This window comes from Condylura cristata, unplaced genomic scaffold (assembly GCF_000260355.1).
Source record: "Condylura cristata isolate star-nosed mole 26May11 unplaced genomic scaffold, ConCri1.0 scaffold00002, whole genome shotgun sequence".
In the NCBI taxonomy this organism is placed as follows: domain Eukaryota; kingdom Metazoa; phylum Chordata; class Mammalia; order Eulipotyphla; family Talpidae; genus Condylura; species Condylura cristata.
In genome coordinates this window covers 60,246,016-60,264,929 of record NW_004567103.1, presented here as the reverse complement: position 1 = coordinate 60,264,929, position 18,914 = coordinate 60,246,016, and the positions used below count along the sequence as shown (strand labels likewise).

At 36.6% G+C, this 18,914-nt stretch overlaps 1 protein-coding gene across 1 annotated transcript in view; it reads right to left on the bottom strand.

Annotated features, from left to right (window-relative positions):
- NEB (nebulin) overlaps positions 1-18,914 on the bottom strand; it is a 183,818-nt gene that overhangs the window by 126,045 nt on the left and 38,859 nt on the right. Inside the window, exons 28-41 of the mRNA XM_004674880.2 lie at positions 16,418-16,525; positions 14,430-14,528; positions 13,570-13,674; positions 13,375-13,482; positions 11,776-12,087; positions 11,464-11,670; positions 9,433-9,537; positions 8,638-8,745; positions 6,681-6,992; positions 5,545-5,751; positions 3,678-3,782; positions 2,537-2,644; positions 1,355-1,666; positions 382-588 (exon numbers count right to left, since the gene is read on the bottom strand). Of these exons, the coding sequence (XP_004674937.1) occupies positions 382-588; positions 1,355-1,666; positions 2,537-2,644; positions 3,678-3,782; positions 5,545-5,751; positions 6,681-6,992; positions 8,638-8,745; positions 9,433-9,537; positions 11,464-11,670; positions 11,776-12,087; positions 13,375-13,482; positions 13,570-13,674; positions 14,430-14,528; positions 16,418-16,525 (2,403 nt within the window). The remainder of the gene's footprint in view (positions 1-381; positions 589-1,354; positions 1,667-2,536; positions 2,645-3,677; positions 3,783-5,544; positions 5,752-6,680; positions 6,993-8,637; positions 8,746-9,432; positions 9,538-11,463; positions 11,671-11,775; positions 12,088-13,374; positions 13,483-13,569; positions 13,675-14,429; positions 14,529-16,417; positions 16,526-18,914) is intronic.

The following is an 18,914-nucleotide window of genomic DNA, read 5'->3' as shown; positions in this document are numbered from 1 at the left end:
CACATAGCCATGGCAGATATTAAATCTGATATCAAAAAATGGATGAAATAGTAAGAAGGGCTGATGACTGGACACACAGAAAAAAAAAATATATAATCAAACAAGGGAACCCTCTTCGCTGAATCAATAAATAGCATCCTGCCCTGTCCTTAGACCACATGGATTTTTCCAGTTTTGCTGCATCCTTAGCATGGTATTGAGAGGTACCCTGAAGGCCAGTGTAAGTGAGGGCTCCCTCGTTGCAATGAAAGTTAGACTGTACATTCCTACCACCACCAATACCACAGCCATGAGAAAGATTAACATGCTGCTGGGGATCACAGTGACACTGCAACCTCAATAGCATTAGCACTAAGAGGGTTCACTTGCCGAGGTCCTTACCTTATTCATATTCAGTTTATTACTTTTGTTAAGTGCTTGCTCCATTGTGTCCATGGAATAAGTGAACTTCAGCTTCTCAGGGTGCTGGCGATACTTCTTCTCACTGAAAATCTCTCCAGCTTTCTTTGCTTTCTCTACATCCAGCGACTCTATGGGGACCCAGCCGATCCCTTTCATCCAGTTGGTGAAGTCTGATTTGTACAGGTTCTTAAAAGTGAAAAAGGAGATTTTTCTTTCAGAAAAAGTCAGGGCAGAGGTTTACTCATGATTACTCATGATCCAAAGAGGGGGGAAAAGAATAACATGGTTTTTACTTCTTACCATCTTTTGAAAAATAATTCTAAAAAGTGACTACAGTCATGGTAATTTTGAGCAGGAAACCCTGACCCAACATTTTCTTTAAAAAAGTATCTTTCTTAGCCCTCCCTGGTGCTGCAGTAGGTTAGGACACAGCACTGCAAGTGAGCTGTAGCTGCTTCAGTGCAAGTTCGATCCCTGGCCCCAGGGGTGACCCACATGGCATGGCAGACCTCACCTGACCCACCCACTGCTCCCCTCAGCATCTGCCTGTTCTGCTCCCCACTCTGTCTCTGGTGAACCCTCTCACCACCCCTGCACCTCTGGCTTGTACCCCAGGTCTGTATGCACACAAAAAAAAAATCTTTAAAAAAATTATCTTTCTGAGGTAAAAGGTAACAGAGTTTTGCAGAAGGGATTTTATATAGCACCCATTTGAACCTCTTAGTTTTTCCAAAATACATCACATATTAGGTCTAACATCCAAAGTTTGCTTGTGTGTGTGTGTGTGTGTGTGTGTGTGTGCGCGTGTGTGTGTGTGTGTGTTTTACACATAGTTCTGCAGGAGATCCCTAATTTACTGAGGTCACTTGGGTTTAAAATGAAGTAAATGGAATGGTCTAGGTCTTGTTTTTTCCTCCCACTGGCTAGAAATGAGTAATTTGGGGTTACATACATCACTTTGGATTTGCATCGCATTCCTAGAGTGTTCCATGTTCAAGGCATCAGGCAGGAGAGTATAGTTGTGGAAGGGTTGTTTGTAGTTGGTGTTGGTAGCAACCTCCTGAGATTTCTTAGCCGCTGTCACACTGAACATATCCAAGGGTGTGTGATACCTGGTCTTGCTGGCTTCATAGCCCTTCTTGTACTCACGATCAGACTGTATTTTGGCTACATTCATGTAGTGAACCAGTTTAGGATCATCCTGAAGACTGAGAAATCCAATATGCTTGCCTTTGGCTTTCTCATGAGCTTCCTTATACTTAAACTATATGAAAAAGATGAGCAGACAGAAGTTTGATAGAACAGATTGCAGAAAATACTAAAGTTAAGTTAGATTTATATAACCAACCAAGTAAAAGCCTAATTCAATGTGAATCAAGGTAATATCTAATTTTTTCAGTATTTTAAAATAAACATCTAACAAAATTTTTCTAAGGTATAGTTTTGAGGTCTGCTCTGGGATAATAAGATTGGAATAATCTATAATTTAGATCACTCATAAGTAGGTTCTTTGAATATGAATAAAAGTTCCTAAAATTTATTTATTAAAGAGTTAGTGTATCTTTTTATCTTGATTCTAGTCTCAATTTGAATTATAAAATACTATATAATCATAAGTACATTTCAGCTAAGCCTTCATGCAAATTACTATACAAATGACAAATGAATTGGCGTACAAATGAGTGACAAGGCATTATATTAAAGCATATGGAATATATAACTTAATTTATACAAAGTAGTTAATTAAACTCTACTTTTTAACCTATAGTTACCCTAATTTGCCATATCTCACCAAATCTCTTCTTTGTGCAAATCATATAATAAAAAAATTACTTTCTTTTAAAATACTTAAATTTTTCTTCATAAAATACAAATAAAGAGCAGTGTTCAAGTTTGTAACAATGATTCTAATGAGAACTCTAAATATTTCAATTTAACTTTTTTCTTTGTAACAAATTATTGCATTTTTAAAGATTTTAAGTTAAGCACTATAATAAAACATTGACAGGATATTAAAGAATATTTTTACATTATCATTTTTCTATTTGCTTTCTAACTCATGTATCTTTGTGTACTATGTAAGGATTTTTAAAATACACAATAAGATTGTTAACTACTTTTAAATGAGACTTACATCACTAGCAATATTTCTTGAACTTTTTGCAGCAACAATTGGAATAGCATCTGGTCTCAAATCATAGCCTTTAGCAAGAGTTTTCTTCCAGTCTGCTTTATAATGAGCCTTTACAAAAGAAAGAGTACTTTGTTATTTGGCATAATTAAAGGTGAATGAAACAGAATGTCAAGTTCTTTTTTACAAAACATATATATATATATATATATAGAGAGAGAGAGAGAGAGAGAGAACATTTGTGCATGGAACATATATATCTATATAGATATACAGAGAAAATTTATGAAATTATTTCCATAAAAGGGCTATTGGTCCATCCTTTATGTGTCTCTTAGATTCTTTTAAAACCATCTATAAGCCATGTATATAACATGACCTCAATCATTTGCAAAATATATGTTTGCATAATAAAATAATGGAAAGATAATGCTGAATATTTTCCAACTTTTCTGTAATAGGCATGTAATACTTCTTTTTCATAGCTTTTAATGAAACATTTCAAACTTGCTAAAGATATAGATCCTGAAATAGAAATATAAAATGTAGTGCCACTGAATTTTAATTTTAAGCTTAAACATTACTTACAAAAGTACTGTTTCCTTACCAAAAAAGAAAAGTTTAAACCAAAAATATAGAAATAGGTATCAAAATATTTATTTGGAGATAAGAGAGCCTAAAATATTAGCAAGAATGACCAAAGTATTTTTCCAGAAATGAACAGTTTTTTACAGGTTTGATTATGTTTTCAAATTAGATTTTAGCAAAATAGAAAATGGAAATAATTAATAATAATGAATGTAAGTATCACCATCCTGCCCAAAAGAGGCTAATTAATTATTTAAAGAAAAATACAGTAAATTTTTAGAACCCTTAACAAATAATTGAAACAAGTCATACAAAGCAAATCTTATCTTTACTACAAGACTGTGCTTGACTCTATTTTTCCATTTTTGTATATCCAATTTTGTTCCTTTTTTATGCATCAAGTAAAACTTCAAGATAGCCTCTAGTCTCATGTTCTATGATAAGGGTCCAAGCTGGACCACATCCAGTCTGCTCCCATTTAAAGCTCTCATTGTAAAAGTTATGCAGAACTAGAAAGGAGAGGCCCCAGATGACTGACAATAGGTAAAATACTCACATCACTCATATTGATGGCATTGACCTTGGCCTGGATAAACTGGGGCAATTCAGGGTCCATAGTATACTTGTGCTTCAGTTTCTCTCCCTCCACCTTGTAGTTCAACTAAAAACAGAAGGAGGTAGCATTTAATTTCACTAGCTGCCATAATGTACATTTTACCAAGCACATACTCCTTTAAAAAGTGATATGCTTGTGGTGTTTTTTCCAATTACAAGGTGAATGCCCACACTATCACACAGAGGTAGTAATAGCAGATATATTTTTTCTCATTCTACCAATATTTATTGGACAGCACTAAGAGCCAGGCAGGATAGTAAACTGTATTTAAAATGACGAAAAAGGCAGACTTGTTTTCTTGGAGCTTGGAGTCCAGTAGAATAGAAAATAAATACATACACTATAATACATAGCTAGAATTTGTGGTGTGTTATAAGCAGAACAACTGTAGAGAAGAAAAAGGTGGTCAGTGGAAGTCTACAGACATTGTGCTTATGCCCAAAACTGAAGAAAGGGAAGGGGTCCAGTCAGAAGGGCATTCGAAACCAAGAATCTGGAAAGGGCATAGTCACTTGACGGAATAAAGGGTGGGAAGAAGGGAACTGAGAAATTAGACAAGAGGGGGAAGAGAGTCTCAAAATCCAGGGCCTTTTCAGACAAGTCAACAAATTTAGATTTCACTTTAAGTTTATGAAAACATTACTAAGGAATTTTAATTCTAAGATTTGATTTATATTTAAGGTGGTCCTCTGGTTGTCATGTGTGACCCCCTGCAGGAGTCCAGACAATGGGTTGTGCAGTTGTCCATATAAGAGATGTGGATGAGCGGCGAAGCTTGGGGACAGCTGCAAGAGAGCCAAGTGCTACAACAGGGTGGCTGAGAGAGCTTAGTGGCTGACTCAGCCCTTGCATTGGACATGAGCTGCACAGGGTCTCAGGTTTCTCCCAGGTTTTTGCTTGAGTAACTAGGTAGGAGGCATTAATATAGATATGGAAGTTCTAATTTTAATTAGTGAGCGTACAGTTTTCCAAGCTAATAGGAAAAACACTGAGAAATAACATGTTGCTTTTGTACAATAGAAACTGGAAGAATCTACACCTTTTATTACCATTAAAATGAAATTAATCTCAAAATACCTATTTAATGTGGAAGCAGGGCTGACCTGAGAAATAAACAATCCTTAAAGCTGTGCCATGCAAAACATTTCCCCACCTTCTGATAGCTGGACCTAGAAACTCAAAAAGTCTTCTCATTACTTTTGAGTTACTCTCTTTTTCTTATGAAGGTAATTTAACAGCCCAGGAGTTACCAAAGGAGATGAAGCACTGGGCATTATAATTATCCTCTGACCAAGAATCAAGTTCTAGCTATACCTGAGCTCAGAAATGAGACTCTGGATGACTCTGAAATTAAATTGCTTATCTCTTCCCCAGAGGTCACTCTCTAGACTGCCTCTTGGAACATAGAGCTGTTATGCAAGGGGATTAGGTCATTATGCCTTTTTCTATGCAACTGTAAAATTGTTAGCTCAAAGCAGCAAACAGCTTGTTTTACATTTTATATAAAGTCACAGATAATAATAATAATTTATTTTCTATGTACAATAGATGGTGTTCTGCTTATGAATAGCACATGCTGTATTTGGGATATGAAGCAAATTTGGAACATCCTTGTTCTTCCTCCCCTATAATCTTTATGTTGAAGTTCCAAGTTGATTCAGAAGTGAAAACTTTCTATTGAATATTATCCCTCATGCTAACATTTGCTAACATAGGTTCACCCTCATGCATTGACTTAAGAAGAGTAGCATGACTTGGTCGCAGGGCTTTTTCCATGAGCAAAACCTTTTGAAGAGAAACCACTTACATCGCTTAGCTGCTTTGTGTTCTGCTGAGCCAAAACCATGCCCATGGAATCAGGCACACTTGTGAATTTGATGGTATCTGGGTGCTGTCGATACTTCCGCTCATTTAGGGCATCACCTGCTTTCTTAACCTTCTCAACCTCTAAAGAACCAATAGGGATCCATCCAATGCCTTTGAAGAAGCTGTTATACTCATCTTTATAAATATTCTGTAAAAGAGTAATTTCATATTAGCACATATCCAAGCACATACTCAAAGCAGTTTTCTGAAATCTATAATTCCACCCAGGGGAAATTAACGCAATCTTGTCCAAAGCTCCTGACTGCAACAGTGTTTGGGTAAGTCTGCATAGAGCTTATTACCCAGTTTTTTGGCAATAAGGAAAAGTACTTCTGTTGTTAGAATGCATTATACAATACAGAGGGAAATCTAGGTCACATATTTCCATGGGTACTGCTAAAAAAATACAAAAGTCTCTTTCGAGAATTGAACTTTTCCTTTGATATCACTGACAATTCCACAACTTTGAATTTTACCCATACTGTCCACCTAAGCCATTCCTGATCTCAGTTGGGGCGTGGGATATTTTCTTTGAACAACAGTAAGTAAACACTATTTTCTCCTTTTAAAGAAGATGATTCCCACAGAAAGCTGGCTCCTGCAGAAAGAAATGTCTTGAATACTAAATACCTTCCCAATGCAGCTCTCCATGAATCATGCTGCAATCACACAGCATGATACCTGGTTCATTTTAGATGACTCACTACATAGATTTACATGGATGAGAGTATAATATTGGGTTGGAAAATAATACTCAACTTTAGAAAAAAAAGAGAATGCTCTTATTTTTCAATATAATTATCAGCATTGAAGAAGTTGGTGATGGTAACCTGACATTTCCTCTCACTATGAATCAGTTTCTTATATACTTAGTTTTTGATCCATAAGTTAATAAAGACAATGGTGGTTAAAAGAGGAGTACAGGAAACCATTAAAAATACAACTGTCTACCATGCCTTTGTTATTTCTTCAGTAACAATAATTTTCAAAGTGAATTTTTAAAATATTTTGTATATTTTGAAGGCAACTAAAGTAGGAAGCACAATGCTCTGGGTTTGTTAGGTTTCGCATACTTACATCACTCTGAATTTGGTTCGCATTCCTGGTATGCTCAAGACTCATGGCATCAGGTAGGTAGGTGTAGTGATGTATTGGCTGTTTATAGTTGACATTGGTGGCGACATCCTGGGCCATCTTTGCAGCTGTAATGCTAACCATGTCCCTGGGTGTGTGGTAGCTGGTTTTAGTGTTCTCATAGTTTTTCTTATATTCACGATCAGACTGTAGCTTTGCTACATTCATATAATGGACCAGCTTGGGATCATCCTGGAGGCTTCTGAAACCCACATGCTTTCCCTTTGACTTTTCATGAGCTTCCTTGTATTTATACTGTGGAGGCAAAATTTGATAACATTAGGTGCAACAAATATATTCACACACATTTAGAACATTAGTGACTTTCTGGGGATTGTACAAGAAATGCAAACTACACCCCTCAACCCCAGAAAATTGAGAATGAAAAAATTTAGATCATATAGTGCTGGGTTATAAAGAATGACTTCATTTTCCTATAGATGACTAGTATATGGAATTTTAAAGACAACTGGATTTTCACACAATATAAATATAACATATTCCAAAAATAAGAATGATATCTTTTGATTTCCCATATCCTATGATGTGAATTTTCAAAATCCCATGTTATTTCACATCATGGAATATTAGAAATTCTTGAGAAAACTTTCCATTTTCTGCTCTCAGTGGCCTCTTAGATTAAAAAGTGCAGAAGAAATTCTAAAACATCCAACACAAGAAATTTGCCCACATATCTTCTTGGGGTGGGGACTGGAAAACATTACTGTGCTGTTTTCTCAAGGTCACCTAACATGGCTCAAAAAAACCACCAATACTTTCTAGGTGACATCATTTAGATGCTGAGCAGACAGGGAATTGAGGCTTCTCTAGCCCTTTTCTGGGTAACTACTGTTGAACCTCACTGCTGGAACAGCTTAGGAGATGCTGAAAGGAGCTAAGGGAAAGGCAGGGACTGCTTGCTGTGGGCTATCTCAGGAAAAACCAACCCAAAGTTCTGCAGGGCCAGCAATCGGCTGCACAGCAAATTACACTAATTGGTCATGCCTCAGTTGTTATTCAAGAAAATTCAAATCCATCTAATCTCTGCAGATACTCTGCTCTTGCCATTTAAAAACAAAGATTTGGTAGGAAAAAAGTTTTATCAAGTAATTTTTAGGCATGTTTAAAAAAGCTGGGTGCAAAAAAAGAGACAATATCGTGTTTCAGACTTTCACCTAAAACTGGAAATATGTTTCAAGTTATGTACAAACGTTGAAAGGGACACATTTTCACTACCATCAGTCCCAATAAGGAACGCTGTAAAATTCTTACACCACTCCCTCCATCTGGTCTTTGCACATAGGTGGTTTGTTCACCTTTCTCAAACCCAGGAGATAGTTCTTAGTCCTTTGAAATAATGTGTGACATTAAGTCCATAGGATGTGTGTGTTTTGAAATTTTTATTCACTCATGGGAAAAAGTGTAAGTATACATATTTTCTATTATAGAGGTCCACAAAATACCTAAACCAAAATTATATTCTAGGAAAATGGACTTCCCCCCTATTTGGTTTACAAAATTTGCACTTTTGATAAATATAATAAACTTTCAACCTTCTTCGGACAATTATAATGCAAGCAGTCATCTGAATTTAACATGTTAGTGTCAGTCAGGGTGTTCCCACTGAAAATGATTGTGCGCTGTCAGGGAAATATTTTAGTGAAGGTAATTTGGGCTCTAAATCTGGGGAGAAAGCAGCTGTCAGATTATGACAGCTCTACTATTGGGGCCAATTTGAAAAGAATTACAAAAATGTTTAAAAAGTGACAGGTTTTCTAAACAATATTTTGTCTAGAATTTTAATGTCATTAATTCACATATTGTTTTCAATGTGATATCATTTACACCAGCACACATTTGGTTATGTTTTAAAAGGGCAAAAGCTAAAATTTTTACTTACATCACTTGCGATGTTTCTTGATGCTTTGGCTGCAGCAATGGGAATAGCATCACTCATCACATTGTTCCCCTTGGCTATTAAATCATGCCAGTCCCGTTTGTAACAGACCTGGGATGGGCAAGGAGAAAGGATGTCAGCATGCTGGCCATTAATTAGTCAAATGGTTCCTCTACTGCTAGAAATATTGTATTGTCTCACCAATACAACATGCTGTTTTAGGATATCAACCTTAGCAAAATGTCCCATTTTGTGTAGCATGAAATTATTGTACTCTACACTAATTATTCACCAAAGTCTTATTGTGATTCATACTGATAAAGGATCTTGGGCTGCTGGAGTGGAACCAAAGGAAGTAATAAATGTTCTGAAAGCACGTCCTGTAAGGACCAACTAGAGAAAAGCCAGTTGTTCCATCAACCTTATGGAAGAAAGGTCAAGGAAAAACTTGGTGGTCTACTTTGGAAATTTTGTTGTTTAAAAAAAAAAATCATTTACTCTCAGTTTTCTGGAAGATAATATATTCCTCCACATATGGAATAGGAAAACTGAATTGAAGTTTTAGAGGAATAAAATCTTTGTAAAAAAGAATGGAATCTTTGTAAAAAAGAATGGTTATCTTTTTGAATTGCCCACCCTTAAAAAGTTAGACTCAAGAGATAGAGAATCGTCATCACTATACTCCAATGGTACATGTGGTAAATTAACTTTAAAAATTTTCAAAACCCTACCCTATTCTAAAATTCTGTTATTACTTTAATCACGTCTGGACTTCACATACCCAAAGACCTTACTTACATCACTTATATTGTAAGCATTGCACTTTGCCTGGACAAACTGAGGGAGATCAGCACTCATCGTGTACTTATGTTTCACATCTTCACCTTTAGCTTTGTACAATATCTGCAACACAGAGTCACAAAAATAAAGGTCACTACAGATAGCACAAAAAAGGGCAATACATTAGTTGCATTCTTAAAAAAGAGTTGCTCCTATCACAACCCACCGGTATTTGTATTGTTAAAAATCATCAGATATTTTCCTCTTTTTTAAGAAATTCAAGTGTCTTGTTATCTTTAGGAAGAACCAACAATTCTATGTATTAAGACATAAAATACTTCAGAAAATAAAAATATTTGCCTGCCAAAGATGAGTGAAAAATAAATTCAAAGATGAAACCTGAATATGAGTAACAATTTACAAAAGCCAGAAAAATTTATGCATTGCTAGTGGAATAAATAGCTCTTACAGTCTTGAGTTTTTGTTTTTAATTCTTAATTAGAATCCAGTTTACCATTTCACTTCATATTTATCATTTTTTGTCATTTTAAAGATGTTTCAAAGACAGCAAAGAAAAGGATATAGAAGTTACATTGTATTGTCCCTTGGTAATGAGAAAGAAATTATTTTATTTCCAAAATGAAAACAGAACTAGAATCACAAATATATTTTCATTCTCTTGATTGTTGCCAGACATAACCCCATTTTCAAGGTATGTCTATGTGAAACATCATATACAAATTGGTATGTATGTATCATAACTAAAGTCTGAAATGACTGGTATCTAAATAAATCCTTTAACACTAAATAATTTCTCCTAGGAATCCAAAAGTTATCTTTAATTCCTCACTTCTTTTGGAAATCATATCTAAGAATTAACAGAATCTCTTTAATTCTACCTTCTAAACATCTTTTTTTCTCATTACTTCTATCTTAGCTGAAATCCCAGTAGGCCTTCTGTTGGATTTCTTAACAGCTTTCTAATTCATCTCTTTGTCTTCAATCTCTCCCTTCTCTGTTAGTCTCTGCACTTTTTACCAGCTATCTGTTAAAATTCAGATTTGACAGTGAACTCAATGGATTAAAAAACTTCAGTACTGCTTATTGCCTACTCCATAACATCCAGACTATAAAATAGCATTTTTTGATCTTCAATGATCATGTTACAAACCTGAACCCTTCCATTCACTGCTTCTTGACCACCAATACATACCTTTTGGCCAGGAATATGCTCTTCCCTTATTTGCCAGGGGAGCTCTGGTAGCTATTACCTGATTCCCCTGCACATGCCTCTCCTGTAGCATTCCTCTCCCTAAATGACTGTTTCTATCCATGCCTTTGTCTTAATGCTCACTGAAATCCTTATTATATTCTATATTCCTCTAGTCCTCCTCTTTTCAGCTTTATACCATCAGCACATAATACTTGGAAGGAGCTCAGAACATTCATTTAGTGAATGAATGAATGAAAGCTTTTGACCCTCCTTTATACCAAACTTTCCTTTAGATATGACTTCAGCCAGAGCATGTACATTGCTTATGGACAGACAGATGAACAACAAACTAATCTCCACCAAGATAGGTTTTAGAAGTCCCTGAAGTAATTGTGTATGATGCATCTCAAGAGCAAAATCATACAGTCATGTACATTATTTCCTTGTACTAATATTTTACATATGAAAAACAAATGTGATCAATTTAACCTTAAATTGAATATGATTAGTTTGCAACAATAAAGTGTGTAGTTGTCAACTTAAATTTTGTTTGTGTGCATGTCGAGCAGAACTTTTTGTAGCATGTCAAGTTTATCCAAAGGCTCAGTATTCCAAAGGTAGTGGGAGAGGATAAAGGGTTTTAAAAAGGAAGGTAGAAGGCAAGATGGAAGAAAACCAAAACTCACAGTGCCTAAAGTAAAAATGACTGCTATTCTTAATTAAATACAACAATAATTTTAAAGTAAATGATACTGGCTCAGAAGAATAAAATCTTTGAGCTGATATTTACTTTTATTTATGCCCCTTCCCCTTCACCCCTCTTTTGTTATACTCACATCACTGATTTGCTGTGTGTTTTGCTTTGCCTGGACCATAACTGGGGAGTCCACGATGCTGGTGAATTTGAGGGTGTCTGGATGTTGCCTGTACTTCTTTTCATTCAGGGCATCACCTGCCTTCTTAACTTTTTCTACATCAAGACTGCCAATAGGTACCCAGCCAATACCTTTCATCCAGTTATTATAATCTTCCTTATAGGCATTCTATAACAAAAGGGAAAAAGCGGGGTGAGTGCCGTAGGCAGTAGGTTCGCGCAAGGTAGGCTCTGACCTTGAGGGGAACTATTATGTAGAGTTAATGTCACTTACATCACTCTGTATTTGCATCATATTTTTAGACAACTCCAGGTCCATGGCATCAGGCAGATATGTATAATGATGGATTGGATGCTTATAGTTGACATTGCTGACAACATCCTGAGCTTTCTTAGCTGCCACAACATTGAACATATCATGGGGTGTGTTGTATTTAGTTTTTGTCTTCTCATAGTCTTTTTTATATTCCCGTTCTGATTGTATCTTGGCCACATTCATATAATGAACCAGTTTAGGATCATCTTGGAGACTTTGAAAACCAACCATTTTCCCTTTGGCCTTTTCAAAATCTTTTTTGTACTGAACCTATTGGAAATAAAGTTGAGCATTTTTTAATGCTAGTTATGAAAATTCTAGAGAAAAATGAGCCCATATTTGAAGGTATTAAACTTCTCAGAGATTACTTTATTTCATTAAACATTTAGATATTCATTTGCACATACTTTAATTCTAAGCTGGTAAAAATAAATATTAGAACACATTGATCATGTAGTTGCTTCTCCCACCTGAGAGGGACCTGGGGTGGAGGTGTTACCGTAATTCATACCAGTGACAAGTAGTTGACTATTTGATTAGTAACAAAATTATAACCGCAACAGAATATTAGCAGTTATAACAGTATATTCATAGTAGTAGAACTTCCATGACTCTCTGGTCTATTCAAAAGGTGATCCAGAGAAAATTGTATGTTAAAACTAATTGGCTCTGAATAATAAAGTAAGAAAACTAAGCTTCACTGGGGAAAAACTGGGAAGCATAAAAGTAGATATTTGAGGGCAGGTTTATGTGTTATGTTGGGTCTGGAGGAGGCTAGAGGGGAGCACCCATGGAGAACTGGAATTGAGAAAGTCTGGAACAAAGCATTTTGAACATGGACTTTATTATTTAACTGTAATGCATTTACAGTGGTGCTCTGTAAACCTCATTTCAAACAGCCACTGAAATTGTGCTTGGGATTGGGGAGAAGAAACCAAAAGAAGGGTCTTAGCAGGGCAGTAAGAGAAGGCAACCAGCTGAGGAGGGCCCAGGAAGTCAGAGCAAATTCACTGTATGCAGACCAGGGGCCAAAGTGATCAGAATAACAAACACATACTATCTGCAGAAGTCTTCAGGATAATGGGTGGAGGCTTGAATCAGCTTACTCTCAAAGAGCTAAGTGACTTCAGTTCACATCTGGATTTAAGTTAAGATACAAAATTCCTAACTGTAATGGAACCTTATAACTGACTATTAGGGTTAGTCTGTAGAAACAATGTAGTATAAAGACTGAATAAAAGAGAGAGGCATTCATATAAATTAAGTAAGTTTTGAGGTGAAATCTCACCATCTGTAATAGGACCTTTTTTATTTCCACAAGAGAAATTAGGTGATGATTTTAAATTACAAGTTTGATCAGAATGGGTAGGTAAAGGTTATAGAAATTCTTACCACCATAAAATTCAGAATTTGCTTTCTTAATAGTTTTCAACCAAAACTTGCTTCGACCCAGTGAAGCAAGGGTAGAAGCTCTTTGACTTTTGGATAAACTCCCCAACTAGAGGTCACCCACCCACATTTCCTGATGGCACACAGGTGACTACCAGCTGGACTTACGTCACTTGCTGCCTGCCTGGCAGCTTTGGCAGCTTTGATGGGAATCGCATCAATTCTCAGGTCATATCCCTTCTTGCTCATATCTTTCAAGTCTGCTTTGTACATATTCTGAAAGAAAAATGGCATTTGCATGTAACTCAGACTACACTTAGTAAAGTCTTACCAGGCAAACAGCAGTCAAGCGCACGTGCATACCTCGCTGATATTGTAGGCGTTAACTTTAGCCTGAACGAACTGGGGCAAGTCCACTGGTAGGCTGTATTTGTGAAGAATTTCCTCTCCTTTGGCTTTGTAGGCAATCTGGAAGAAAAGAAAAACTCATAAAGAAAGAAATCATTAATGCAGGAGGAAAATATTTTGAAAGTGGAATCACACTGCACAGAGGTCATCTTTTATTAGACACTCTCTGAGCCATGGCCATGTTCATCCTCAACTATCTGTGTACTTAAGGTTTGGATACCATTGCAAGGGTCCTGTCTTAGTGCTGAATCTTCCTGGGCAAAGTTACTGAGAAATGCACTAAGAACTTCTGGACTTAGGTAAGGGCACCTTGTGGAGGTGACTTAGCCTAGGGAGGTGACTGGACAAGAATGTTAACCTGCAGAGACTTTCCCAAGTATAAGAAAAACTGATAGTGTAGGATACACCAGAATATGTACTTTGTGGGTGACTGAAAGAATTTGGGGGTAGTTTTTACAATATATGTTTTTTTGTCTTAGCTCCAACTTAAAATACCACTCTTCCATTTGATGCAGTGCCTATGGTCTATTTTTCTGGTTGTTCCTAGAAATAGGGTCATAGTGCTTCTTGTCATCAAAAAAAGCCTCTTATGTTTTCCTTGGAAAGCAATACCTGTGGTTGAAACGACAGTCAGCACAATGATTCACTACTATAAACATAGGAATCATGTGTTTTTTAAAATGAAAATCTGGAAGAGTAACACAGTTGTTCATGTAATTAAGTCTCAATAATAACTACAGATGACTGGTACATATAGAATACAAATATAATTGTTAGTTAACATTTATTAAAATACAAATAGGATTAATACTTACATCACTCCTCTGGGCCTGGTTAATTTTAGATTGCACTGTAATTGGAGCATCTTCAATTGCTGTAAACTTGAGAGTGTCTGGATGTTGGCGGTATTTTTTCTGTTTGGTAAAACAAAAATAGGATTATTTTCACTGAAGTTTAAATTGTCAAAACCCTCAAGAATTTCTCTAAATTGAAATATTAAAATACTAGATTTTTGTCTGATGTGGGGGGAAAATGAGTATCATACAAAAGTGTCTTTAAAAACATCAGCCTGGGCCCTCCCTGGTGGCGCAGCGGGTTGGGGCACTGCACTGAGAGGCTGGAGCCACTTCCGCATGGGTTCGATCTCCGCCTGCCCCGGAGGTGACCACGTGGCGTGGCGGACCTCTCCTGGCCCGCCCGCTGCTCCCCTCAGCGGTGTGCTTCGTCGGTCTGCCTGTTCTGCTCCCTGCTCTGTCTCTGGTGTGTCCTCTCACCCTCCGCATCTCTGGCCTGTACCCCAGTTCTGTATGAATGGATGAATAAATCTTTAAAAAAAAAAAAAAAACATCAGCCTAATTTTGCACTGTTCAGGACCAATACAGACCAATAAAGCTTTAGGAACCAGACTTGACCTTGACTTTCTTAATTCCTTTCTTATGACATGAAAGAGGGCACTCTTAGCTAAGCCAAATCTAGCAGTATCACAAAGTTTTCTTCCAAAGAACTAAGAAAAGCAAATAAGGACATATGGAATATATATCTATGACATTAACAAGTTCTCAGGGATGTCATTCTTCCTGTCACTTCATCAGCAACTGAAGTAAAGTTCTCCAGAGGAGGGAGGAGGAAGTGAGGAACAAGGGCAACAACTACAGATTATTAATAAGAGAGGAAGGCCTTTTGTTTTGTAAGCCTTAAAGTAGTTAATCCACATGTTATCAATAAGGTGTTGAGGAAGACAGGAGGGTGACAGAAGGCTGGAGCTGGCAAATTCTAGTTACTCTTATTCCTACATTCTTCTTCATTTATTCTCCCATTCCTCTCCCTTTGTGCACACTATACAGCCCACTTCTGTGTTTTGTGTGTGCATCAATTTTCCAACTCCAAATTTCTGAAAATTACTATCCCAGAAGATCTTATTTTCAAAGATTTGAGTAGGTAAAGACTGTTTTCACCAAAACCAAACAAAAGCACAAAACAAGATCAAAAAAGAACTTGAATGTGAAGACAACCCTCATTCAGAACCTGTTCCCTTCTTCCTGTAGTCCAGTCTCCTTGATGATGAAGTCACTTCACAGCAATGGGATGCATTGCTTTTTCTTATTTTGAATAAAAATTTATATTCTACTTCAAAGCCATCAAAAATAATATAGAGAGGACAGTACTTAAAAGAAAAAAAGTCTGTCAATTCATTAGATGCATTATTCATCATCACAAATACTAAGGAAAAATCTGCTTGTCCACCAATGGGGTAACCAAATTGCAACATAGCCACACAAAGGAATAATGCTCAAGACGAAAAAGGAATGAATTACAGAAACATATACAACTATGTGTCCATAGCTACCTCAAAAAACATTATACTAAATGAAAGACTCCTGATACAAAAGAAATTGCAAGAAAAACAGCAGAATGCAGATCAGTGTTTGCTTGGAATTGAAGATGGGAATGGGGATTTTTGAAGGAAACTTTTTTGGGTACTAAAAGAATCTTAAAATTCAGTTGTAGGGATGACACAATTATATGAATTTAGCTATGAAGATACACAGCTAAAATAGGTGAATTTTCTGTTTTACAAATCATAACTCAATAAAGTCGTTAATGAATATGTCCCTCATGAATGGTAAATGTAACTAATTTTAGTGGCCTAGAGGGTATGCTTATCTACCTGGATAACTCATGCATGTCACAAAATTTTTGTTTCCTCAGCAACAATTATTGGTAAATGAAGTAGTCAAACTCTTGGCTTGGAGGTTTTTTATGAGACATTCATCATTCTCTCTTCCACACACACTGGTTTTACCTCATTAAGGATGTCTGAAGCTCTCTTCGCCTTTTCCATTTCTAAGGACCCAAAAGGCACCCAGCCACAGCCTTTCATCCAGCTGTTGTAGTCGGCCTTATATTCAACCTAAAACACCAAAAGAAAGATTATAGTTCTTTGCCCAGTATGATCTTTGTTCACAATATCATTAAAACTTTACCCAATGGGATGTTTTTAATATTTCTGACAGTGCTTTATCGCTCCATACATTGTTATTTTAGACATTTCCTTTTGAGTGATTTTTTAAAAGATTTATTTATTTATTCATACAGAACTGGGGTACACTGGGGTACAGGCCAGAGAGCGGAGGGTGAGATTCTTCACCAGAGACAGAGTGGGGAGCAGAATCAACAGATCAACGAAGTACACTGCTGAGGGGAGGGAGCAGCGGGCGGGTCAGGGGAGGTCTGTCACGCCATGTGGTCACCTCCAGGGCAGGCCGGGATCCAACTCATTCAGAAGTACCTTTTGATTCTTAGTGCTGTGCTTTAACCCACTGAGCCACCAGGGAGGGCCACTTTTGAGCGATTTTAATAATCATTTTGGTTTTGCTCTTTTTCTGATTGGCAAGTGTTCCATTTGACCCTTATTTCCAGTAGAATGGAAATATGTGGAACTTTAATTCCAACCAGGACAAATGTTGCATTCAAAGTTGTATTTCAAGGGATAACTGAAATTGTTGTATGCTTAAGTGTGATGTTTTGATGGTCAAATTAAGACTGAGAGTCACCTTATTTTCTGGAGAAATAAGGGCAGATACCAGTTACTGCCCGGTGTGCATGCCTTTTATGTGTCATCAGTGTGAAACTGTGTCTACACTGACCAGCAATGCACTTTAAATTATTTGCACTTATTAGTTGCTTGCGGAGAGCATTTATCACTCAGAATTTGTTCTGCTGGGGGCAGTTACTTGATGCTATTAAAATAATGACCTACTCTTGCCTGGCCATAGGTGGTATACTTTTCTTACAAAATTCAAATTATTAATCTTTAGCATGGACCTTTAATTGAAATGAAAATTCAAGTCACCATTTGGTTCCTCCCTTTTGAGGCTTATGATATATTTAGGAAAAGTCACAAAATTAAATATAATAATACATAAAATTATTAGTAATTTATTAGTAGTAATTATTATTAGCAATTTATTAGCAGTAATGTATATTAGTAATTTTAATACATAAAATTATTAGCAATTGTACATCTGCTGTGGAATATAGTATGGTGGTTTCTAAAAAACTGAAAATATATTTACCATATAATCTAGCAATTCCACTTCTGAGTATATACTCAAAAGAATTGAAAAGAGGCTCTTAATGAGGTATTTACATACCCATGTTCATAGCAGAATGAGTCACAGTAGCCAAATAGTAGAAACAACCCAAATGTTCACTAACAGATGCATGGATTAAAAAAAAAAAATGTGGTATGTACATATAATGGTGATTATTCCTCAAAAAGAAGAAAATTCTGACAAAGGCTGGAGCACTAATGACCCTAGAGATCATCAGCTAAGTGAAAAACCAAACCCAAAAAGACAAATAACATGTGATTCTGTTTCTATGAGATCTACAAAGTACCCAACTTACAGAAACAGAAAGTAGAAAGGTGGCTGTCAGCAGCAAAGGGAAGGAGGAAATGGAAGCTGTTTAATGATGTAGCATTTCATTTTTGCAAGATAAAAAAGCTCTAAGCTCAATGTGAATATAATGAATGGCTACTGAGCTAACTGTAGATTTTAAAAGGTAAAGATGGCAAATTTTTGTTATGTGCATTTTGCCACATTAAAAAAGAGAGAGTTGGGCCCTCCCTGGTGGCGCAGCGGGTTAAAGCATAGCACTAAGAAGCTTAAGCCACTTCTGCATGAGTTCGATCCCTGCCTGCCCAGGAAGAGATTGACATGGCGTGGCAGACCTCTCCTGGCCCGCCTGCTGCTCCCCTCAGCAGTGTGCTTTGTTGATCTGCCTGTTCTGTTACCCTCTCTGTCTCTGGTGAATCCTCTCACCCTCCGCATCTCTGGCCTATCCCCCATTTCTATATGAATAAATAAATAAATCTTAAAAAAAAAAAAGAGAGAGAGAGAGAGAGAGAGTTGTTAGGATAAATTGCTCAACTGCAGAGCTCAGCAAATTAATTTACAGAAAGAAGTTTGGGGTCACAGAAAAAATAGATATTGTAAATGATGCTTTATTTTCAGACAAGGTAGCAATCTATGTTAAAAAATACTGGTAATGAAGAATGTGATATTATAACGGTGATAATAACAGTGAATGTTTATTGAGAATTCACAAGACCTAGCACCACACTGAGTATTAGCATGCACATGCATCCCCAAAACAACTATTTTGTTTTTTCCCCCAGATTTACAAATGGGAATTCTAGACTCAGCAAGGCTGATAAGTTTCCAGTGGGAAGCAGTGATGAAGTGTATGTTAGATCAGGTGCCTCTAACTCTTACAGAACCACAAGGGTAATTTTC